Genomic DNA, 26,190 nt, shown 5'->3' with positions numbered 1-26,190 from the left:
GGACAGTTCAAAGGCGAAAAATGAAACATCCGAGTCCTGCCTCCCTCCTGCTACCCCACCAGGCAAATCCAGACCATCGCTCCACTACCAAGAAACTGCTGGGCAAGGCAGAGGTCTCTTGAAACGCTGTGTGTCCTACAGATTTTCAGCATCACTTGAAGTGTTTCTTCAGGTTAAACATGATGTAGAAAACACAATTGTGTTTTTGTTCACCCCATGTGTGCTACCAACAAAGTTTTGAGAGATAGCTTGAAATACGAAAGTGTGAGTGCAGGTACAATTCAGCTTCTGCCTTTCCCTAGCCCCCCCCCCCTTAAAGTATTTTGAGTCAATAAAATAGAGGAAAGTAAAGAGAAGTTGAGGATTAATTGTTACTCCAGGGGGAGAAAGGGATAATCTTCCAAGGGAGCAAGAAAGGCAGAGTCAGACTTTTGTTTGAGGGAGTGACTAACAAACAGGGTCAGAACAGAATAAACAGGTAAGAGCTGCTTTAACTAGACAAACAGAACCTACAGCACTGTTCTCCCTATCTGCCGTAGCAAAACAAAACTAAAAGCAGTATTTACACAGAACTACAGCCTGCAGTGTCCAAATGTATAGTAAATAGGACAGTCACAAAGACAGGACCATGTGCACAACTCATTTCCATTAGTACATTTCTTGTTACCCGCAGTGATTTCCAGATGGAGGAGGGATGCTGTTCAGGAAAAAACCCTCCCCTTGAGAATCACTGATTGGGCAGGTAGAGGAGGAGGGGAGAGGGACACCCCTCTGAGCTGGCTTTCAGGAAAGCTAAGTGGATTCACTGAGTGCTTATGTATCAAGAACTCAGAGTGGAGGTCAAACTCGAATCTGAGCTTTCTAGAAATCAGAACCAAAGAGAATATGTGAAGATACTGTCATTCCTCGTTGTCACTAGATATCTTTGGGGATTGGTTCCAATACCTACTCAGATACCAAAACCTAAGGATGCTCAAGTCTTATATGAAATGGCACAATATTTGCATATAATCTATGCACATTCTCCTGTATCCTTTAAATCACCTCTAGATAACTTTAATGCCTAATACAATGTAAATGCTGTGTAAGTAGTTGTAAATACAATGTAAATGCTGTGTAAGTTGTTGCACATAGCAAATTAAATTCCTGGTTGAATTTTGCAATGAATATCTGAAAAGCTGCCTTCATGTGTGGCATGCATGTTTGGGTACTGAATATGCAGATGACAGAATTAGTGTTCTATTATTAACAATGATCTGGCCCATGGATAAAAGAAGAGTGAGTTGTGTGAAGTTTACATTTTTAATTTCTGAAGAGATGAGAAAGTAAATCAGTGATTAGGAATGATATCGTGCCCAAAACCTTCTTGCTCACTCATAATGAAAGACAGTTTGAAAAACCAAATTTTAAAAAAGAAAAAGAAGAGAGGTTTCATTTATGAAATACTAGGTCTACAGTTTGGTGGTACAGGTGGGAGTGAAGAATAGTAACGTTTTTGAAAATGGATAAAATGCCACTTTGAGTTTATTTAAAGGAAACAAGTCTTGAGAAGCTATCTCAGATCAATAATTTGGCAACAGTGGGGCTAGGGGTCCGTGGCTCAGCACGAGTTAACATTTCTGCCAAAAGAATGTTCCACTAAGGTCTTTTTCATCTCTAGGTGACTGGTCAGAGGTTTTCAAAAGGACGGGATTGCTGGATCCCAGCTTGGTGACACTCCTCACTCTACAAATTTTTCAGAGATAATTATCCAATTATAGATTTTCCCCTCTTTTATCATTTCTCCATTTCTCCTAAGAAGACAACCAATCAAGAATATCAATATCCCAATACTTCCGTCAGTTCCTACTCACGGAACACTTCTAATACCAATTCTGTGGGTTTTGCACAACAAACAATCTTCCAGTTCTCTCCAGATACCAACTAGGTGTTCTATAATTTACCTCTGACACTAACTACCCAGAGTTAGCACAGACTCCACAGGCTTAGGGCTTATTCCCAGCAAGGCTGCTTCCTACTTCTGGTACCAGTCAAAAGTCCCGGGTTGTCATCTGTACTTCTACCAATGGGTTGTACATCAGGGGTTCCAACGACTCCCTCCTCAGATTCAGTAATTTGCTTTGATGGTTCACAGAACTCAGGGAAACACTTTACTTACTGACAGGGAGGAATAAATTTTAATCTACCCGTCTATGTTCTTCTGGCTAGTCTAAGAATTAAATTGACCTGAGACAGATTAACAGAAGAAAATCAAAGTTTAATAACACATTTACATGGGAAACACCGAGGAAACTGAGTAACTCACCAAAGTGGCCGAAATCCTCAGCTTACATACCATCTTCAACTAAAGACAAAAGAGGATGTTGGGGGGGGCGGGTCTGAGACTTCAAAGGGAGGGAGAGTAACTTACATGGGGAAGGAAAAGCAAATGTTTGGTAAGCAAATGTTTGATGGGCCACCCAGAGATAATGGGATACAGAGTGGACTCTGATCTTTAAGCACTGCCTGGAGTTTCCACCAACGCGCCTGGCCCATGTTCTATGCAGATATCTCTGGTGATAGCTCTATTCTGGGAACACGCCCTCTATTTAAATTCTTTTAGGCAGTTAAAGAGAAGGTTAAAGTTTCTTCCTTAGCCATTTGTGCCTTGATTATATTCACCTTGAAATAATCTGCACACCAAAGAGACATTTTGGGGTGGCAAGTGTTGCTTCCCTACATTACTATTACCAGTTTATTATAAAGGGTACAACTCAGGAATAACCAAATGGAAGAGATGCATAGGGCCAGGTGTGGGGAAGGCATGCAGAGCTTCCATGCCCTTTCCGGGCACAACACCCTCCCAGCACTCCGTATGTTCATCAACTCAAAAGCTCTCCATGCAAAAAAAAAAAAGGTTTTTATGGAGGTTCCATTGCATAGGCACGATTGATTAAATCATTGGCCATAGGTGATTTAACTCAATCTCCAGCCCCTCTCCCCTTCCCTGAGGCTGGGGGCTAGGGCTGTAAGGTCCACACCTCTAATGGGTTGTTTCCTCTGGCAACCAGCCTCCATCCTGAAGCTTTCTGGGGGCCCAACAAGAGTCACCGCATTAGTATAAACTCAGGTGTAGTTGAAAGGGGCTTATTTTGAATAACAAAAGATGTTCCACTCCTCTCCTCTCCTATTACTCAGAAAATTCTGAGGATTTTAGAAGCTCTTGTGTCAGGAACTTGGGAACAAAGAGCAATACCATATATTTCTTATTATATCACAGTATCTCACCTGGAGAATCCACCTTTATCATTAGCTGTACCTGAGGATTTAGTCACCACCAACCAATCAAAGAATTGTGCCCAGGCAATCACATACCCTGGGATGACCCTCCCTCAGCTGGCCTTTAAAAATGTTCAGCTGAAACCCTTCAGGGAGTTTGTGGGGCACAAGCCACCTGTTCTCCTTGCTCTGCCCTGCAACAAACCTTTTTCTGCTCCAAACCCCGATGTTTCAGTTTGCTTGGCCTCACAGTGCATTGGGCACACAATCTTATGTTCAGTAACAATTTTAGAATCAGACTGTGAGCTTCTACCAAAAAGAAACTTTGCTGAGATTTTGATTGGGATTGCACTGAAACAATAGATCAATTTGAGATGACTGACATCTTAACATTGAGAGTTCTCATCCATGGACATGACCTATCTCTCCTTTTAATTTCTTTCTGGTTTGCAACTTTAGTTCATTTCTATTCACTGCAATTTCAAATCCCACCAGGTGTAGGAATCTAAGACCATGAGACAACAGTATCTCTCTCTACTTTTTAGTCCTGCCTACAATTTTCTCTAGGGACACTGAGTCAGCTCCAGTCAAATAGGGGAGAACTAGCTGGTGGGAAGAACTGACTCTGTATTTGGGCTCCAGGCGTTATTGAATCAGGTTTGTTTGCCTGACACACAGCAAGCCAAACACTGAGATACAGAGATTTGCAGCAGAGAAAGGGTTTATTCACAAGGTAGCCAAGCAAGAACACAAGAGAACAAATCAAATCCACCTCCTCAAAGATGAGGAGCCCAGGATATTTATGAGATAAAGAAGCAGGGTGGCCTGGGGCATAAGGAGTGTGAGGAAAGGTAGTTGGAGATAAGAAAAAGGTAAGGTAATTGTCATTCTTAACGGGTACAGCTAAGCTACATGCTTCTTCATAGGATGCATGTTCGGAATATGGTGGCATTAGCATGCTCTGAGGGTGGAGTTTTTGACCCTCTGACACCAACTGGTCACCAGTCAAACCCTCACTCATGCCCAGTTGCAGGGTCAGCAGTCCCAACCAGTCTTAACTGGCTGGAGCTCCGATTGGACAACAGCTGACTTCAAGTTCCTGAAAACAAATTGGGCAAACATCTTAAGACTCCTACATCAGACATACTATCTATAGGGGTGGGGAAGGGGTCTTGTATCTTACCGTTTAGGCTGCCTGATGCTTGGAGGATACACATGTATTTGTAAAAACAATTAAAGTGTGCTTGATGGGTGAAGGCAGGTTAATAAAGCAAGTTATAGTTTAATGGATCTAACTGATGACTACCCTCGGTTTCACAGATTCTAATCCACCATGCCAGCTCACACATGGCTGTTAAAAGTTTGGCTCGTTTCTCCTTATTCCAGAAATTCTTTTACCTATACCTATGGAAGCCTTATTTCTCCACCTGCCAGTCCCCAAACTTGAAAATGCCACCAGGCATGAAAGTGCCCACTAGTCTCTCCTTTTTAGGAAGGACTAGTCCATCTCTAGAATTTAATTCTTTCAGCCTTTTTTTTGTATCCACAACTTTCTGGTGGCTTTATGGAAAAAAAGCCATATTTTAAAATACTAATCTTTCCTAGTGTTTTCTCAGTGTTCATGGTAAGAGCAATGATCTTTTGCAACCTTCTACATCCAACCTGAAAATAGAATCAAAATAAGCATTTCTAAAAACTGAAATTAGACACTTTTTTTTAATATATATGAGTCAACCTATTAGGACAAAGAAGAGTCTACACTTTATTCTTCTCCCAACATGAAACACAAAAACCTTTTATGTTGTGTCATAGTGTCAAGCACTAGATTTAATCAACATTTAACGTTTATTTCTCTTAAGGGTACCAAGTCTGGTGGCAGGTAAACAATAAACTGATTTTTTTCCCTTCTTTTCACAATATTTCAGATTTTGACTATTTGAACTTTCCATCAGAATAATGTCAAGTGATACCGTAAGATCAGTAGAACGTTCATCTAGAAGTCATCAGAAAAATGATCTACAACAGGTTTCTGATAGAATATTTTTCATCGATGCTTCTAATCAGAACTTGGCTACCATTCCAGCAGAGATCTTAGAATTAAAAGGATTAGAGGAGGTGCATCTGGAAAACAACCAGATTGCAGAAATCCCCGAGGATATTCAGCATTTAAGGAATGTCAGAATCCTCTACCTGAACAAGAACAAGGTGAGGAACCTGTGCCCCGAGCTGGCGAAGCTGAGCAACCTGGAGGGCCTGGACCTGAGCGACAACCCGCTCCTAGCCTCGGCCCTTCCTGTGCTCAGCGGCATCCGCAAGCTGCGAGAGCTCCGCCTCTACCACACGGACCTGCAGGAGATCCCCATCGTCATCTGTAAACTCCTCCACCACCTCGAGCTGCTCGGACTGGCCGGAAACCACCTGAAATCTCTGCCCAAGGAAATAGTGAACCAGACCAAACTGAGGGAGATCCACCTGAAACAGAACCAGTTTGAAGCCTTCCCTCTGGAGCTGTGCGTTCTCGACAACCTGGAGATCATCGACCTGGATGAGAACAAGCTGACTGTCATCCCAGAAGAGATTGGGAACCTGACGAAGCTGAAGAAGTTCTACGTGGCTTACAACAGCTTGCCTGTGCTCCCCGAGTCGCTGTGCCAGTGTACCAAGCTGTCGGTGCTGGATTTATCCTACAACCGCCTGCACGCCGTGCCGCACACCCTGGCCGAGCTCTCGCAGATGACGGAGGTCGGGCTGAGCGGGAACCCCCTGGAGAAGGTGCCGCACCTCGTCTGCAGGTGGACGTCGCTGCACCTGCTGTACCTGCGCAACACGAGCCTGCGGGTGCTGCGGCGCTGCTGCCGGCGCCTGGTCGGCCTGCGCTTCCTGGATCTCAGCCAGAACCACCTGGAACGCTGTCCACTGCAGATCTCTGCGCTGAAGAACCTGGAAATCCTGGCGCTGGACGATAATAAAATAAGCCAGGTACTGATTCCCTTCCTGGCTGCCACTATGCTCCCATCAGGGGCCCTTCCGGCTCGAAATTGGTATGGTTCTGGGTCTGAACAGGAGAAAATTCGAACTGGGTTTATGGGTGAAAATCTGGACTTAACAAATATCTCCAACAAGTTCATCGTTTATGTTACTTTAACCCCCCTGAATAGCAGTAGTAATGTGATGTTTATTAACAATGGGTAGGTGCCAGGCACTGAGCTAAATGTTTTCTATATATTACCTCATTTAATACTCACAAGAACTTTTCGATGTCGGTGATAATATCCTCAATCATATATGAGGAAAATGAGGCGTGGCGAGCTTAACTTGTCAGGGCCACACACTGGCACGTGATAGAGCCAGCATTCTAACCCACAGCTGCTGGGCTGCAGGGCCCATCTCCTTAACAAAGACCCCTCCGAAAAAGGCTTCCTGAAACAGCAGAATTTTCTGACACATACAGCCTTAGGCCTTAATGTTCCATTGGTGGGAAACTACAAAACCAGATATGTACGTAGAGAAACTCCCCTACATGTGCAGGGTGGTGAGTTCAAAAGCCTTCATCATAGCATTGTTGATAATCATGAAGTATGGGAGATAATCTAAATGCCAACTGGTAGACAGAGTCACATGTAACTTGTGGTATACTCATAAAATGGAATACTGTACAATAATGTAAGTGAACTGAAGCTTTATGTGCCAACGTGGATAGATCTCAAAATTGTGGTATTTATTAAAAAAGTCAAGCACCTACTTGCAGAACCTTGCATCATATATAAATCTTTAATCACACAAAACTACATATACACAGCACATATTTTATGGATTTTTTATATGTAATAAAAATATAAAAATAAGTGGTGGAAAAAAGCTCACTAAATTCCTGATAATGGCTACCTCTGGGGAGAGGGGGGAAGTCAGGGAAATGAGGAGGGGATGGTAGGAGAAGTCAACTTTCATTGCAGTGTTCCATTTGGTTTATTAGTGAAAAGTCTGGGCAGTGGGTTCAGCTGCCTGTTTCCTTATTATATTTTAATATCTGAAAATTTCAAAGAACAGAGTTCTGTTAAAAAGCAAGAGACAACTGTAGAGAGAGAGAAAGGGAGATTTGGTGATCAGCAGCTCTAATCAAATAATAGGTCTGTTTTTCCTGGCCATGAACACCACACTCATGTGTACCCCATACATTACAAAAGTCCTAGCCTTAAAGTTGGTTTTTTTTTTTAAATCTTTTTGCTCAGTTTTCAATTTCTAGAGCTTTGTTGAGGGGAGAGGTTTGGTTTTCCTCACTGCTATAGAGTTTTAAAACTGACTTTCAGGAGGTAAACATTTTGAGGATGACTTTTAAGATTTAGGAAGAGAAACTAGGACTCAATCTCTAATTGGGAAACAACCCACCTTGGAGGATTTTCGAGGTTGTATAAGAACCCTCTGCTCATCCTCCCCATACCCCACTATCCTGCCACTGATATAAGAAGGTCCTTTTATAGCAAACGAAGTCTGTCATTCCACAGTGGGAGTAAAATTCTCAAAATATAAAGTGCCCTTGGGATGTATAACACGATTCACTTAAATCCTATTGAGTCATTCCTGCTACCTAATCCTTCCCTGTGAGACATTTTAAGAGTTCAGGATGGAGGAGGGAATCACACACAGATGGCTCCTTACCAAAGTTAAGCCTCATCCAATACCAAGTTTTACTGCAAGTCAAACTGCACCAAAATGTGGGCATGATCAATGTTAGGATGTTGAACCTGAAAATCTCTATGTACCACTGCTTATCGTTCTTCAGTTCTTATGATGGTATTTCTGTGTTGTCTTCTTTTCTCAACTTCCTATTATGCCAGCCCCTCCAGAAACCTCCCCATGCATTTCTCTCCGTAATGACACATGACCTCTAAGTCAGCTCCTTATCTCTCCCACCCCAAAGATTTACCTCCTGGGTTCCTGGAGCCTGAAGCCTAGCCAGTAGCTTTTGCTTGCCTAGGGGGAGGCAAAAATAGTTGACTTTCAGTGTGAATCTAGATGGATTTTATTTGTATGGTAAATTTCTATTAAAGGAGAAAGCTCAACCTCAAAATAGCTACCGTTCAGTTATAATGTCAGCAATAATTGTTCTCATTTGGCACAGTGCAGGTTTTCTGTACACCCAAATTTATTTCCACTATACTTTAACATGACTATGATGGGATTAATTATTGGATCTTGAATATCCTGACAAAAAAAATCATTAAACATTCAATGGGCTCCTGAAAAAGAAAAGCTAAACCTATGAGCTAAGTAAACAACAGTAAGAGTGAATGACTAGGTTACAATGAAGTGGTTGGATTGAAGACTCACTCCCCATTATTTTGGACTGCATTGAATGCAGATGCTTTGCATGGAAGGGATCTAAGGGCCTGAAGAATTTTGAAATAGCTGAGAAGGGAAGCTTCAACATCAATTTCTTTGGAGGTGGGCTTGTTCTGAGGTTTTTTAAAATGTAAATAAATAAATAAACCTGTATATATAGCATACTTATAGAACTTTAAAGAAAATTTTTTATTTTTATAGCATTTTTAAGAAAATGAGCCTTAACCCTACACAATAAAGAGAAAAATGTCTTATGGCAGTTTCCAGGTGTGTGAAACATTTGGCTGGTAGATCAGAAGAAAGCCCACTATGGGGATAACTATTCCCTAATTATTTATCCATTCCACCCACTGTAGAGAGGTGAGCTGAGCTGAACTCTTCTAACCATTCTCATGAAAGGTAGAGTGGTAGATGAGGGAATGGATGGAAGGAAAGTCCAAGAACTAAAGCAAGGACCCGTGAGGACTCCCAGTGAGGAATAAAGCCACATAAGGGAACTATGTTTCAAATGAGTTAAGAAGCTATTAAGATACACACCTGGGCCTTTTTTTCTACAAGAAAATAAGCATCTCTAACATAATCAAAAGAATGATCGTGTCACATATTTTAAGAATGAGATTTTTCCATGTGGTTCCAGAAGGCCAGAAAGAGGCCATTGGTGGATGTAAATATTGATGCAGATTTTGGCTTGACAGGAGAAAGAAATATGATAAGTAGTGGTATTTATCCAGTGAGCTTTTCATCCCAGCAGGTGGTGTTTAAACAAGAGCTGGATGGCTAGCTGCCATATTAGAGGGTTACAACAGGGACCTTTTTAAGACCTTCCAAATCTGAAAGTCTGGGAGTCTGTGAAATGCCTGCCTGATACCAGGACAGACAGCCTTGGGATTCACTGGAGAGCAGAAGATATAATCATAATAGTCTTCATTGTTTGCTTCCAATTGAGATTTCAACTAAAGCTTCAAAATTGCTGCGCTAAAGCCTTTTAGGGTGAGAGGTCATATCACTAAATTGATCAGTTCTAATAACTGATCTAGTTGATTAGTTCTAATTTAGTTATTAGTTATTAATATAAGACCTTCTTATATTATAGTTACAATGTTACACTAATAAGCTTAGTACTTTTTCTTTCAATAGTGCCAAGCATTGCTACACTACAGTTTAAAAATTTGCAATAAATTAGGTTAAAAATTGTTCCAATTTAAAATAGTAAAGAGCAAAGAGGCTGGGGAAAAGGTAGAACTCCAGGTTTTAGGTCTGCAAGTATAAATACTATAAACGCAAACATATGTGCCAACTTTTCATCAGTAGGAAATTTTAAATTGCTCTACTTTTTTTTTTTTAACAATCTGCCCCTAGACTAAAAGCCTAATTTATTTCCTTACTGTCAAAAATAATCTTGACACTTACCATTTCGGAACACTTCCAGTTACCTTCAGATTTTGGTTCACTTTCAAAACTGAAGATTCTTGGACTAAGCGGGAATCAGTTCTCTTCATTTCCAGAAGAAATTCTTTCTTTGGAGTCTTTAGAGAAATTATACATTGGCCAAGATCAGGGAGCCAAGCTTACCCATCTACCAGAATGCATTAGGAAACTACAGGTAAGCCTCCCAAAATGAACAGGCAAGGAAGTACATGCCCACTGTTCCCTTCAACTGGCTGACACTGAGAAAACATGGTGGGGTTCTCATGCTTGTGGACTTATCCATACTAGATTTCCAGCTCCCAGCAAGCAGTCAGTATGACACTTTGAGGCTCCCACTGTCTTCCTTAACAACCCACACTCAAAGAACATTTTACTGTGATTGCTTTTGGATGTGTCATGCCATACTCATTTCTTCTGTGGGGTTTGACATGTTTTATTTGCAGAAATTGAGCCATGCCACTTTCCAATTAATTTCTACTTTTTGTAGGTATTCCCTGAAAATTGTATTATTTTGAAGCTAAAGTATCATACAGATGACATGGCTGGGATTCTGCATTTTAGACTGGATGGTCTGATTTCCCTCCCAGCGTGGTGGACAGCAGCTCATGGTTTATTTAACTATTGCACCAGGTTCATGCTAAAGATGGGTCCACAGCACTGTGCTCAGTCCCAGCAAAGCAACAAGACAACATCATTCAAAGTAGCCATACTGTTGTGTCTTTATGTATCAGACTTAAAAGAATTATTTTTTTCATGTTCCTGGTGCTTCACTCTTACTACTGATAAAGTAGGCGTAAGCCACTGCATAACTCCCAGTCATGAAACTGAGCCACGACATATATAGCGCAGGTACTTCTCACCTCTTCCTAAGTCTCCATCCCTTTGCCCTGTGTTCGCAGAGCTCCTTTCATCAACTTGCTCCTTGTCCATGTCATGCAATGCTCTCCAGAGTCTTAGAGTGAAATGCAAATGTTAAATTTTTATCCAGTGAATTTGAATATAGTTAGCCTATTCTCTGTACATTTTGGCTATTTCCACTTGGGCAATGCTGGATTGATATTTGAGGCAATTACAGTACTATAGCAACTGCCACCGATAATTGGTTACTGAACAGGAGCAAAATGACATTTGTAGTTAAATGATCCAAATTGTTTTTTCCACAAAATTCTCCTGAAACAAATAAACACCAGATTCCTGTGTTCTCTTTTCCCTACATACACGGGAACCACATCTAAAGGCTTAACTCAAAAATAGTTGTAATTTTTGATGATGGGTCTTTAAATGTTTTTCCCTTTATTCCAAAGCATAATATCCTCATTGAAAGAACATGGGAACTCACAGGTGATTCTGGTCATTATAATTCCTTTATCAATGTAAGGATTATTATATGCTCATGTTATTTCAGAGTCTTAAAGAGCTGTATGTAGAGAACAATCATCTGGAGGAACTTCCTGTATCCTTGGGATCAATGCCTAACCTAGAAATTCTTGATTGCCGCCACAATCTGATTAAGCAACTTCCAGATGCCATTTGCCAAGTGCAAGGTGAGGAATCTTTGTAGATCCACAGCCCAGTAGAGTTTGAGGTCAGTATTTCCCATGACTGAAGGCTTTCTTGCACTGCTGAAGACCAACCTCAGTGTTGAGAGCTGAGACCTACCACATTACCTCCTTGCAGGGCTTCCTAGTGACGTGGGGAAGACCAGGTGCCTGATTAATATGCTAACAGCCTCACAAAGGCAGTTAGATTGTTCATTGGGAACTGAAAAGTAAATAGCAACTGCTAAGAAAATTAGCATTCATCCGTACCCGTACAGTCATTATACCACGGACAAGAATTTACTGACTACCTACTATCTGCCAGAATTTGGAACTGGGGACTCTGTAGTAAATTTGCATTAGGTCACTAAGTCACCTGAATAAAAGGAAAAGTATGACCCAGAGTGATGAAATTAGCAAGGAGGGACTTTTGGAGCTATATGATTGACACGAAAAAGTCATAGATTCATATTTAGACACACAAACATTTTTCCACTAGGCTAAACCATTTTTTATTTGTAAACCCACGCATCTACTCTACAGGCTTTGGCTGAGCTCCTAGTGGAACCAGATTAAAAAGTGGGATTTTTTGCCATAGTGTGCTGCATCTTTGTGTTTACAGATATGTTTCTAAACTACGATGATTTTTTTAATGAAAGGAGGATGAAGGAATATGAATGGAAGCTGTTGCCGACCCACAGGACACTCAAAAGATTAGAAGCAGGGGATGGGTATACAGTTCTCCTGAGTCATGCTCCTGACCATGCATTTTTATCCTGTCCTTGGTCCCTGGAGGAATGGAAATATTCTCAACATTTTTTGGTGTTTACTGTTTTCCTGTCTCTAATACCTAATAACACTGGCTCCAATAACTTTGGGTTGTTATAAAAAAGAGAACTTGGTTTGCCTCATTAAATGTGATGTCTTTTGCTACATGGCCCAGCAGGAAACAAACATTTCAAAGTGATTGGACTAAAGAACACATGTTTTAATTTTGCTTATTTTTAAGACAAATCTATTTTTTTAAATTGTTTCAGCCTTGAAAAAATTACTACTCGAGGACAACTTGATCACCCATCTTCCGGAGAATTTGGATAGTCTGGAGAATCTAAAGGTTCTGACACTGATGGACAATCCCATGGAAGAACCCCCAATGGAAGTGTGCACCCAAGGCAGTGAGGCTGTGCAGGAATATCTTAAAAAAACAAGAATTATGAAAATAATGGCAACAAAGGTAAAACCATCAAAAATTCTGGATCATATATTCAGAGATGCTTGGAGTAGGGTTAATGTTACACTTTACAGGTTACCCTGTGGGGCGGCTCTTTATGCGTCTGTACCTTGTCCTCCTTGAGAATAGGGATTCTTATTTACTTTCATATCCCCAGGGCTAAGCAAGAGATTTTTGAACATCACCCTAGCATTTTTTTGTCTTTCCTGTTCCTTTTCTCTTTGTCAGGTAAGAACCCAACAAATAGGCAAAAGAAACCCAAATTTCAAATCCCCAAATGATCTAAAACTGTTGGACTACTCACTAGAATGAAAAGCTCATATTAACGAAGTCAGTAAGATAAGGCTGAAAAATTAGAAATGAAAGCATTTATGGAGCAGAGGTCTAGAGACCAGAGTTCCACTCTTCCACTAACTAGGGTCAAAGGGCTAAGAGCCTGGTCCCTCTCTTGCCCACCAAGCCCCTGGAGACATAGGGATACCCCAGGTAGACCAGGAATGTGTCGACTTCAGTCAGTATTCAGTAGTCTTCATTCAGTGGGTCCCAGCCCCAATCATCTCACACCCAGATGACAGCATTAGTCCTCAACTAGTGTCCCTACTTCCTCGCCTGCTCCCCCTAGGATACGTCTTCCACTCAGCAGTCAGACTGGCGCTGTTAAAACACAGGCCAGGTCTTGCCACTCCTCTGCTGAAATCGATGATGTTCCATTGCACCTGGAATAAGAATTAGTCTTTGGTCTGGAAGACCCTCTGACAAGGGCCCTCAACTGTAGCACACCTAACAACCTCTTTTTCCTAATAATTATTGTGTGTGTGTCTTCCTTTACTCTTCTGAAATTAAACTCATAGATAACATAAACTACCCAAAACATATAATTTTAATAAATCAAAATAATGCCCAAGCTGCAACATAAAGGAAAAAGAAAATTTTATATTAAAATATTAATTTTAGTTTGTGTATACTCAGTATGACTACACTGGAAGAATGAAGATAATACTTTTGGGATACTTCCGAAAAGCATTCTGAAAAACCCTGCACCCTCTTGCACATTTTAAAATTGATATTTAACATTTTTTGCTACTAAGTCTAAATCATTGAAACAATTTACTTTCCAGTGTACTTTACACAGTGACATCTTAAAACAGAGTTATTTAAATGTAGCCAATGGAATCTAAATACCATTATGATCTAATATGTCAGTAAACATCAATTTACAAAATATTTTAAAAAGCCCTTATTTTACATGCAAAAATGTTGTCACATCTTTTTCTTATTGAACATATATTTCCATCCCACTTTCCCCTCAGAATTCATCTTAATATTTATATATATATATGTGTGTGTATGTATAGTGTTTATATATGTATATAATTTTAAAGTCATTTATAGATCACCTTTCATACTTCTAGGCTACAAAAATATTCAAATAAATTCAATTTTAAAATTAAAAAATTTTTCCCTGTGATCATAGGGTTTTAATGTTCTGGATCAAGTCTTACTACAATATATCAGTAGTATAAAATTAACCAAACAATAAATCTATTATAAATTTTGGTATTTAATTATTTGACTTACAGGATTTGGGGAAAATACATACGCAAATGGGAAAGATTTTCTTTACATAGTTTATATATCCTTGCATGAATATTACTTATTGCTAGAATGACACAGGGTTTGGCATCAGTTCTATTCCTAGTTTTTATTTTACAGGTAAAACACTAAGAAACCTTGTTCAATTCACAAGCTGACAAAAATAGCAGCTTTTTTTTTGCACATATTATTTTGTTTTAAATGGCAATGCCTCACACATCTCTGAACTTCTTCCAGATATACCCCAGAAAGTAGACAGCAGGCTCTTAGCTGGCAAATCAACTTCAGTTTTCTTGAAGGCAAAACTACCAGGACTGGTTGCCCAGTCCTTAGAGCCAACATCAATACTGCTCTCTCTCTCTCTCTCTTTTTTTTTTTTTTTTTTTTTTTATTGAAGGGGTAGAGGTAAGTAAGTTTACTTACTTATTTTTAGAGGAAGTACTGGGGATTGAACCCAGGACCTCCAGCATGCTAAGCATAAGCTCTACCACTTGAGCTATCCCCTGCCCCCCAAAACTGCTGTTTTGAATTGTCCCTTTTTTTGGTGTCCCAGAGGTTTTTGGAGTTCAGAGCAATACCCCCAAGACTCAGGTGGATGCCCAGAGGGGCGGTTGTGAAGGGGGAGGTGGGACTAGAGAATCAGCAGTTGTGTTCATAGGCAGGTACATTCTAGGGAGGGGCACGTATGGAAGTTGAAGCTCTGGAAATGTGTTGCTCCCACCAGTCCAAGCCCGCACACCCTTGGAAAGTCTATGGACAAGGGTGTATGTCACACAATTGATTACTGTTAAATCTTAACACAACAAAAAGCCCTGTAAATTTCCAGAATGCCTCTCCCAGGCAATACTGTCTCTGGGAAAATCCCCACCCTAACTGATCTGCTACTGTTCCTCCCCACCTCGCCCTTCCCGTTTTCACTTTACTTCAGTCACAAATGGGATCCTTTGTATTTTTCCAAGGGCCAGGCTTGCTCCTGCCTCAGCCGAGAGGTGCTTTGCCCAGATGTGGACAAAACTCTGGCCCTCACTCAGCTCATACTCTGCTCAAATATCCTCATACCTGCCCTTGATCCACCTTATATAAAATAACATACCTCCAGGTACCTCATTCATTTATTCATTCATTCAAAAACTATTGAGCTTCTGCTATGTACCAGGCACTGTTCTATGCACCGGAAAAAGCAGCAAACAAAATGGACAAATATTTCTATCCTCATATTGCTTAAAGCCTAGTGTGATGGGAATAAGAACATGGAATATAAAACATAAATTTGTATACTATGCTAGAAAGCAATTAAGTGGTATTGGAAAAAAGTTCAAACCAAGGGGAACTGAGGTTGCCAGAAGTAGTGTGTGTGTGTGTGTGTGTGTGTGTGTGTGTGTGTGTGTTATTGGGATTTCATTTTAAATGAGATGGTCAGGGTAGGCCTCATTGGAAAAACGACTGTCTTAGCTCAGGTGACTGTAACAATATACCATAAGCTGGGTGGCTTGACCAATAGAAATGTATCTTCTCATAGTCCTGGGAGCTGGAAGTCCAGGATCACGGTGCCAGCATGTTTGGTTTCTGGTGAGAGCTCCCTTTCTGCATTGCAGATGGCTGCCTTCTCACTACATCCTCATAAGACAGACAGAGAGAGAGAGCAAGCTTTCTGATGTCTCTTCTCATAAACGCACCATTCCATCGTAAGAGCCCCACCCTCATGATCTTACCTAAACCTAATTACTTCCCAAGGCACCATCCCCAAATACCACCACACTGGGTTTAGCGCTTTAACATATAAATTGTGGGGAGGGGAGGACATAATTCAGTCCATAGCAATGACATTTGAACAAATTCTTGAGGAAGTGGAGGGGTCAGCCCTCTGAATACTGGAAAGAGTGTTCCAGGCAAAGGCCCTGAGTTGGGTGGTGCCTGGATGTGCCTGAGCGAGTGAGCATGGGGAGAGTTAGGAGGTCAGGAGGGAGAGCACAGGTCAGACAAGGCCTTGTAAGCCATTGCAAGGACTTGAGTTCTTAATTCTGAACGGGGAGCCACTGGAAGCTTTGAAGAGTCTCCTAGAGAAGGGAAGTTCTTGAGTAGGTGCAAGAGAATAGGATCTCAAGAGCCAGTGAGGGCCGGCTGGCGGTAGGAGCACGCATGGTCCAGGAACAAGAGGGAAGGCGGGGGGACCGGCATCCCGATTCCCCATGCTGTGCAGCCACTTCCGGGGCACTTACCACCATCTGTCAAGTACACAGTCATGTGTCTACTGTTTACTGTCTTTTCCCCTCACTGGAATATGAGGCTTACAAAGTCGGGGACGTTGGTATTTAACTGCTGTTTCCTAAATGTCTAGAACAGTGCCTGGCAGATAAAAGCATTAAATACTTTTAGAATTGTTTGCCTGGATGGCTGGCCAATTGAGAAAGAGAGAAAATAAGGTTTAGAGGTCTAGTCATTCCATTCTCCGCATCTTAAAAACCACAATCTGGAACAAAGAGATGTAACCATCCCCGTCCACCGTGATATGAGCTGACGCTGTTCTGGTTTGTCTTGTTTTCAGATTCAGGCGTGGTGGCGTGGAATCATGGTCTGGAGAGGACTGGGGAGATTTGAAGAACTGCTAAAATTGCAAAAGAAGGGAAAGAATTCTCCAAAAGATAAGAAAGGAAAGAAGGTTGCAAAAGGAAAACCTGTAAAGGGAAATAAGAAATAACTCTATAAATGTATGAATTGAGATAATGAATCCTGATGGATTAAGAAGGAAAATCTCTAGGAATTAGATGCCAACCACACAAAACTGATTTGTAGAGTTATGGTTACATAGAAAAATAAAGATTTTTTTACAGAAGTGTTTATGGATAAAAATGAAATGATGCCTGGGATCGTATTTCTTCAGAACAGTATCAGGGAGAGAGGTAAGTGTGGAGGATCCAAATGAAACAAGATTGGCCAGAGTTGGTAATTGTAGAAGCATGTGATAGGTACACGGAGGTTCATTGTACTATCATGTCTACTTTAAAAACTTTTTATTATGAAATAATTCACAGGAAGTTCCAAAGAAATGTACAGGGATGTCCATGCACCTTCACCCTCCCTCACTGTTGACACCTTACATAACTATAGTACAATAACAAAACCAGACAGTGGACATCAGTACTATCCAGAGCTTATTCAGATTCCATCAGTTATACATGCACTTGTGTGTGTGTGTGTGTGTGTGTGTGTGTGTGTGTGTGTGTGTGTGTTTAATCCAATGCAGTTTTGTTACCTGTAGCTTTTGCGCAGCCACCGCCCCAATCAAGCTACAGAACTGTTCCATCACTGCCAGTCTCCCTTGTGCTGTTTAGTGACACCTGCCACCTACCCCTCTCCCAATCCCTAACCTGTTCTCCATCTCTATAATTTTGTTCTCCATCTCTAAATTTGAGAAGATCATGTAAGTGGAATCATATAGGATGTAACTTTGGGGACTGGCCTTTTTACTCTGCAGAATTCACTGGCAGTTCATGCGAGTGGTGCGTGTATCAGCAGTTCTCTCCTTTCTGGTTGCTGAGTAAAACTGCATAGTTTGTTTCACCATTCACCCACTGAAGGATGTTGCTCTGTTTCCAGTTTTTGACTATTATGAATAAAGCTGCTATGAACATCTGCTCATAGGTTTTTTGTACCCGCACAGGTGTTCACGGAGTTCATGGGGATGCCCAAGGAAATGAAGAATCATTACCTAAAACATCCCCATTTACACCACTCAAGACCCCCTCATCCTGATGACTTCTTCTTTTGGAGTAGTATTGATTTCAAATTCTGCATGTCTTTCGGGCAATGACTGCAATTAGTGTAGCAAAAAGAAAGCAAAACATAATTTGATTAGAGCATATGAGAATAGAAACGTGTGAGCAGACACCTCTGCCAACCCTGAGGAGTCTTCAGGCCCTCTGCCCAGCTCCTTGTCTAGTTTCCTCAGCTCACACAAGTGTCTAAAACAGCATCGACAAAGAAGGTCAAAATCCCTTTCTGACGTATTACAAGGTGGTAGGCAGGAGAGGGGCGGGGAGGGGGTAGGTTCTTTATTTCAGGATCAATTCCTTCCTGCTACTAAGCAGAAAATAATACTGGCATTTTCAAAAGTTAAGAGGAAAATGGAGAGCTTTAGTAGCACAGAAACTTTTATTTTGCCCTGTATTTCTCTCAAACCTAAAATATCCTGGCCTTTTCAGAGCCAGTTGTTTTAAAAGGTTATTTTTGTAATCATGAAGGTATATGCGCACTGTAAAAGACATAGAAAATAAATAAAATGTGAAGAAGATGTAAATCACCCATAATCTTATTTCTCAACATAACCACTGTTTATATTTTGTTGTATTTCCCAACAGCTTAAAAAATTAAATAGAAAATAAAATTATGTATAAACGTCAGCCATTGCTAACTCACCCAGTAGTGTGGCACTCTTTTGTGATAATCCACATGAATGTAATTTCAAGACTTTCAAGTTTGAGGTACTTTTTAATCCCTGAGCAGTACTATTGAAACTGCCACCGATGTTTCCGTTAATAGAAAGATCAAGTACTTCAAGGTTTTGCAGCATAGGCAGCAACTGACCTGGAAGGAAGGAAATCCAAAGAACAACTCAGTAAAGAAAAGATGCTGGGTGTGAAAGTTAGGGCAGCAGGAGGGGGAGTACAGCTTCGTGTGACCTGGGATAGAGGGAGCCACTCTTTCAATTCAGAGTAAGAGAAGACACAGCCATCTTTGACTCCCAAGCTCTCCATTCATGGGCGTCATCACATTTTTTTCCGAGAAGGACTCCTCTTGTAACCAAGCAGGACCCTGTGGGGCCTTCCAGGGTCAGATCTCTCCCCCATACCCTCTGCTGTAGCTCCTTTCTGAAGTACCCAGATAATAGTAGCTCATGTATGTTTCCTGAGTTTTTCAGGTGCTTACAACCACCACCAAAAGGAAGAAGTTAACTACTTGATGATTGAGATCATGTAGCCCCCAGACCTTCTGGCTACTGGAGGTTGATAGTGTTGGCTGCCCTGTTACCTCAACATCAACCAATCAGTGAATTGTGCACGAGCTGATCGCGTACCCTGCGACCCCCACTCCCTTTATCTGGCCTTTAAATATGCTTTGCTGAAACCCTTCGAGGAGTTTGGGGTTTTCTTGGGCACGGGCTGCCCCATCCTCCTTGCTCAGCCCTGCGGTAAACCTTTCTTCGCTCCAAACCTCGATGTTTCAGTTTGTTTGGCCTCATGGTGCAGCAGGTACATGAACTTGCCTCCGGTAACATTCCAAATTCCACTCACCCACAAACGCCCCATCACCTGATGTGAGGACACAGTCCACGAGTTCCAGCGCTTGTATCCTTCTCCCTTCTCACAACGCCTGGAGGATCAGAGGCAAGTTTCCTCCCACTACTGTTCTAGGACAAGTTCAACTCTTCAAGTTCAGGCAGTGCTCTAAGTGCCTCTCCTGTTACAATACAGCCCAAAGATCAGGTTGATCACTAGTCTGCAAAGCAGGGGATTCATTTCACAATCACCATAACCATCATTTATAGAACATCAAAGCTGGGCCAGGTACTGATTAGATGAACAGAGAGAAGAAGAGGACCCAGTTCCCGCCCAAGCCAGCAGAGCGAGCCTCTGTGTACACAGGCACAGCAATTCCAGTTCCTCCAGAGTTCTGAAGCCGTGATCATAAGCAAAAATTGTAAAACAAAACAAAACAAAACAAAACAAAACAAAACAAAACAAAACAAAACAAAAAAACACCTGTAAGTATGGTGGTGTTTACGAGCTATTTTTGTGGTTGTAAATATTTGTACCAGTCCGTCTATTTTCCCTCATCCACCCTCTCCAGGGATCAGCATTGCTGAGAAGCTTGGCCAAAGGTACAAGTGAGGCAAAGCAGGGCGCCGGCCACCACAGAGGAAAAGCTCACTCTGACATCAAGAATATCATATACAACAAACCAACCACTGCAGGGAGGAACTCGTGAGAGAGCATCAGGCACTGGCAGCTCATAACAGTGACGCAGCCTCGGGGATGGAGCAGGGAGCAATGGGGCGGGGTTGGGGGGAACTTGACATTTTGGACGCTATTTCACACTGGAAAGTATCTGAGGGCTGCAGAGTGGAAGCTGGGAGAGAACAGGGGAAGTGATGGGGAGATCATACCCTAGGGGTGATTTGCACTGCCTTGGGGTGGAACAGGGTGATGAGCTGCATACATGGAAGATGTACATTCTCAATGTGTGGAGTCAATTTAACACGAGTTAAGAGTGTTGGAAAGTCCCCCGTGTCCAGAAGCCTCTCTTCCACTGTCTGCTGCTGGGCTGGAACTTCTGCGGCGGGTTACCTATTCCATGGTTAAGGTTTTTGGCGTCCAGGCGCCCCAGGTAAAAATGCATATTCTCCAGGAGTTATCAAATCACAAGCCAGGGATAAACAGGTGTCATTTTGTATGCTACTTATGGTCAATTGAGTGTGGCTTTAAGTAGCCCCGAGGCATCCCCCAGGATCAGGGAGAAAGCATGCATGGTTGTCCGTAGTGTATACAGTACTGGAAGGGAATGCATTTGCCATCCTGCACCAAGCAATTGTAACAGGTGTAATAATGTTGAAATGTCTCCTGATTTATGTTTTCTTATCAGTAAACCATTTATTCTCCTTGTACCCCATCTGCCAACGCACAGGTCCTGGGCTCCTAACCAGGCAGGTGAGGCAGGGGGAGCTTCGCAGTCACAACCGATGAGCTTCAGGGCGATAGGGCGCGAGGGAAGTATTCGCTGCTCATTTCCGAGACCCTGCACTTGACAAATCCGGAGAGAGGAGTGCCTGTGAGAGTTTTTTCTCAACTCTTGCCGGAGAATACACTCAGAAAGCCTCATTTGTCCTTGTTATTAGGGACTTCTTATGTGGCACCCCCACCGGGTTCCTCTGTAGTAACACCCTACCTACTAACATGATAGCATTAAAATTTAAAAACTTTCAAATAAATAAAAATAAAAAGCTATAATTTTATTGAGTTCCTTTTTTTGTGCCATTGCCTTACCCAACATTTAAGACAGGTTTAAAATACATCATATTTTTGTAAGGAAAAATGAATAGGCGTGTACTGACAGTGACTTTAAAGAAATTTTACAAGTGAAAACGTACAAATTAAAACATATCCAAAGAGTATACTGCAATCCGATAGGAAAACGTTAAGTTCTGAATGTGCGGTAACATTCTGCTAACCCTGACAGAAAAGTATAAAACTACGTAGTGAAAAAGAAATATATTGGCACCACTGAAAATGAAAAGGTAGTGGCATTACAATAGTAGTAAATTTAGACTAAAATATTAGCGGGACAATGAGAACTCCACCTCTCCTCCACAGTGTCTGGTGGCTTGCTATTTTTTAGAAAGCCACCTACAGGGTGTATATGTTGCTGAGATGGATGATGTTACCACATTTTACCAGTAGGAGGCAGCATCATCCACCCACCGTTTACCTCTTCATTCTGGCCTTCAAGTTTTATTATGGTACATAGGATACAAGGTATTTTATTTTGGGTAGGATTGCCAGATTTAGGAAAAATAAAAATAGCACGTCCAATTAAACTGAAACTTCAAGTAAACAAGTAATCATTGTTTAGTAAAAGTATGTCCCAAATATTGCAGGTGTTGTTTTCTGGCAACCCTCATTTTGGGTGGTACAGAGGAGAGTTGTGGATGGGATGGATTGCCTCTTAGATGCCAGTGGGTACTGGACGTTTTTGTGTAAACTTAATGCAAGAGGGTCACAATTTTATAGATTTGAAAACTGAAACTCAGAGAGACTGTTAATGAGTAAGCAGTAAGAGTTAGAATTTGAAACCAGCACTTTCTCCAAAGCCCATTATGTGTGTGTGCTTTTTAAAATTGTTGTGCTTAAAAAAATTTCTCTGCATTGTATCTTATTGCTCGCTCTTTCTTTTTTTCAACATTTTTATTGAGTTATAGTCATTTTACAATGTTGTGTCAATTTCCAGTATAGAGCACAATTTTTCAGTTATACATGAACATACATATATTCATTGTCACCTCTTTTTTTTTGCTGTGAGCTACCACAAGATCTTGTATCTATTTCCCTGTGCTATACAGTATAATCTTGTTTATCTATTCTACATATGCCTGTCAGTATCTACAAATCTTTAACTCCCAGTCTGTCCCTTCCCACCCCCAACTCCCTTGGCAACCACAAGTTTGTATTCTATGTCTATGAGTCTCTTTTGTTTTTAAGCCTTTTTATCTCCATAGTCTCTATCTACAATCATGCTCAAGTTCCAGTCTCACCAAACCTTCATTGTTTTCTCCTCAAGCCACAGTTCTGTCAATCATTTCCTTTACTGTCAAATGTTTGGAAAGAATGGTTTGTGCTCGCTGGCGCCACTTCTTCATCACATTCACCAATTAACCCTCTACATTCCGGTTGCCACGTTCACCTAGCCAAATAAATTGTTTCTCAAAGGTCACCACCAATGACCTATGCATGGTCAGGTCACTCAAGATGACTGTCCTCTTGCTCTCTGTGCATCCCCTGCTCAACCAGTCTTGGCTACACTCACATGAGAATCCAATCCTCTTAATTATAGGGCTTAATTTGTGCCTGATGAGCCCACCTCACGTCAATTCTCCCTATAAATAGTAGCATCCTTGTCTCCAGAGTAGCGAAGACTGCTGCTTCTGCTGGCTGGCTGCTGCACACGGTGGGATGTCGCTCCAGGACCTTTGTGTAAGGTCCCCTAACCAATGAACCACTGATGTCTCTGTCACTGTCTCCGGGCTCTTTCTTCGGCCTTAAGGCCGGGCAGCTACAAGGCTTGCAGGCCGATGGGGTGCAGCCCAACAATCCACCACCTGACAGATTCAGAAGTCTCTTCTCAGACCACACACTACTTGGGTACTCTGTAATATTTGATATGATTGGCAAGTCCAAGCAGCACAGTTGAAAGACCTGTTTCAAACTGTGGGCTCATCAGGTAAGCAAGTCACTTAGCTTCTCTGAGCCTTGATTTACTCATCTATAAAATGGAAACTATAATTCCTGCCTGGTTCATTTCTTAGGAGCATAGTGTCTTAAACTTACTGAGGTCTGTCATGAAGATGGAACTCTGCAGTGCCTTTTACATGAAGGATACTTTATAAATATTGGTTGAATGAATAAATAACTGACTGAATGACTGAATATTAATTTTACAGTTCCTCAATTACCAAAATAAATCAGCGTGATAAATCTTTATTAAAACACCTAAGTATAAATATAAGTACCAGTTTATGAAGCCCCTGGACCTCTCCTTACAGACCATATATTTCTTCTTTTTTTATTCTATGAAACCCTTTCTTCAAAGAATATTTATGTCACAGCTCAAAATATCAAACAGATGAGTCAGAGCTGCTACAGGCTGGCTGAGGTGGGAGGGCTGGTGCTCTGTTGGGGGTGCGAAGTGACCACACATGAGCAGTTTTGTGGAGCGACTTGGGGCCTTTTCTGGCTGCTTTACCACTGAAGCAAGCTCTTGCTTCTCCAGGCGACCCTGTGAGCTAAGTAGTATCTTCTCATCAGGCTCTTTTGCAAGCTAAACCTGTAGGGGTTGGATTCTGTTGTTCACAAACCAAAGTCCCAACGCTCTCATAACACGCTGTTACATGTTTGTTGCATGGGTGGTGCTGTCCGGGAACCAAGATAACAAGTTCCTGTTGTCAAGGAGCTATCTGTCCAGTGGAGGAGACCAACAAGAGAGTGATGGTCACAGCACAGAGGGAAGTACAATGGTGGAGCCATGCAGCGGGTGCAGCGTGACCGCTGGTAGTGACAGTGAGTGCCTCGGGTCTGGTGGGTGGCTCTCGGCAAGCTTCCAAGTGAAAGTGGTGGATAAATTGCACCTTAAAGGATGAGTGGGAGTCAGTGAGGCGGGTGGACATAAGGGAGAGATGAACGGGGAAGGAGAGCAGAGGGAGGGTGGCAACACAAGGAAAGGTGTTTCTAGGCACAGGGAACCACTTTGGCAGAATGTAACCGGTTCAAGAAATGGCAAGTATCAGAATGTCAGGACAGAGGATGAATGTGAGGTTAGGGGAAGGCAGAGGTCATGAAGAGATGTTCAACCTATCACAAATGCCTTGACGACCATGCTTAAGGGTACAGACTTTCTCTTCAAGGCAAGAAAGACTCGCTGAAGGATTTTAAGCAAATGAGAGACATCGTGGTGTCTGTGGTTTAGAAAGAGGACCCGGAGGCAGTGTGGAGGACAGGTTGGAAAGAGAGCAAGACTACGAGCAGAGAAACCAGTTGGGAAGTGGTGGCAGTAGTCCAGGCAAGAGACAAGGAAAGCCAGGATAGCCATGGAGAGGCAGAACAAGGTCCCAGAGCCAACTGTGGGACAGGATTAATGTGACTCCAGGAGCCACTGAGTTTGAGAAGAAATGGAAATAGAGAAGCAACGCATGGCTTAAGCAGCCAGTGTCGCCCAGCTGGGATAACCAGCTGGCCGGTCTTGCACTATTAATTTAATCATGGTTATAGGTATTCATTAACCATGTTCTCGAAGCTCGAAGACGTACTTTAGAACAAATACCAACAACTTTCTGGTAGACTATCTCCTTTAAAGGCAGACTTTTTAGCTTTCTATTTCCAAAAATATATTCAATCTGCTTACTGGTGAAATGATATTATTTTGGGTATTTGGTGCAAATACCAAGGGAAATGAGGGTGGGTGTAAATGAAACAAGATTGGTTGATAATTGTTAGAGAGAGGTGATCATGGGGAGTCCTTATATGGTTCTCTCTTTTGTATATGTTTGCATAAAAGTTTAAAATGTTTGGGGGGAAGGTATAGCTCAAGTGGTAGAGCACATGCTTAGTAGGCATGAGGTCCTTGGTTCAATTTCCAGTACCTCCACCAAAAATAAATAAATAAACCCAATTACCTCCCTCCACCAAAAAGAAAAAAGCTCAAAGTGTTTAAAAAATATGTTTAATCTAATTGATAACATATTGATGGCATTGTATATGACACATAACTTTAGAGAGAGAATTGGTAATATTTGTTTTCATAACCCTTGAAATTGTAATCTCTGCTCTGGGAATTTATACTAAAAATACCTGAAATGCAGTGAAGAAGATAATAGGGGAGAGGGAAAGCCAAAGATATTCACTAAAGGGCAAAAAAGGAAGTTACATAATGATGGCATATGCATGTAATGGAATATTATGCCACTGTTAAAATTAGGTGTCTGAACATCACGTGGCACTGTGAGAGCTGAGCAGTATAGTAATGTGTCCCAGAAATGGGATCACGTCTCCATGTAAGCTCAGGAGGGCTTTATAAGCTATTATAACAGTGCAAAGGACGTCCAGTCTGGCCCCAGCTACCTCTCTGATAGTCTCAGTAGGAGACTCTCGTCCATCTCTCATCCTGCTTCAGCATCCCTGATATCCTGGCTCACTCTCAAGCACCCTAGGCTCACTCCCACCTTGGGCCTTTGCATTTACAGATCCTTTGCCTGGAAAGCTGCTCCCACAAATACCTATGTAGCTGGCTTCACTCATCCATTCTATACGGCTGACTTGATTCAGATCTCTGCTCAAATGCCAACAAATCAGGGACCCCTTCCTTCCAACCTCATCTAAAATAGCACCCCCAACTCATCCATCACTGTCTCCTTAGTCTGCTTTATTTTTCTTTGTATGACTTATCACACTGAAATTATGCCTGCCTTTGGTTCTTTGTGTACACAGGGTCCTGTTTTTCTTGGCTATATTTCTAACAACAGTGGCCAGCACAGAGTAG

General features: G+C 41.7%; 1 protein-coding gene across 1 annotated transcript; it reads left to right on the top strand.

Moving 5' to 3' along the window:
- Positions 1–5,208: 5,208 nt before the first annotated feature.
- On the top strand, positions 5,209–17,086 carry LRRIQ4 (leucine rich repeats and IQ motif containing 4). The gene is made up of 5 exons (XM_010952088.2): positions 5,209–6,237; positions 10,028–10,201; positions 11,432–11,570; positions 12,602–12,798; positions 16,934–17,086. The coding sequence occupies exons 1-5, from the start codon at positions 5,215–5,217 to the stop codon at positions 17,084–17,086; spliced, it is 1,686 nt and encodes a 561-aa protein (XP_010950390.1). The 5' UTR covers positions 5,209–5,214.
- The last annotated feature ends 9,104 nt before the right edge of the window (positions 17,087–26,190 follow it).

This window comes from Camelus bactrianus, chromosome 1, assembly GCF_048773025.1.
Source record: "Camelus bactrianus isolate YW-2024 breed Bactrian camel chromosome 1, ASM4877302v1, whole genome shotgun sequence".
NCBI classification, from domain to species: domain Eukaryota; kingdom Metazoa; phylum Chordata; class Mammalia; order Artiodactyla; family Camelidae; genus Camelus; species Camelus bactrianus.
The sequence above is the reverse complement of the archived record's forward strand: the minus strand, read 5'-3'. Positions and strand labels throughout refer to the sequence as shown.

Bases quoted from the DNA above. Each gene is read 5' to 3' on its own strand.
- LRRIQ4 (XM_010952088.2), top strand. From the start codon at position 5,215: ATGTCAAGTGATACCGTAAGATCAGTAGAACGTTCATCTAGAAGTCAT. The intron at 6,238-10,027 runs GTACTGATTCCC...GAACACTTCCAG, and splicing joins ACGATAATAAAATAAGCCAG to TTACCTTCAGATTTTGGTTC. The intron at 11,571-12,601 runs GTGAGGAATCTT...AAATTGTTTCAG, and splicing joins TGCCATTTGCCAAGTGCAAG to CCTTGAAAAAATTACTACTC.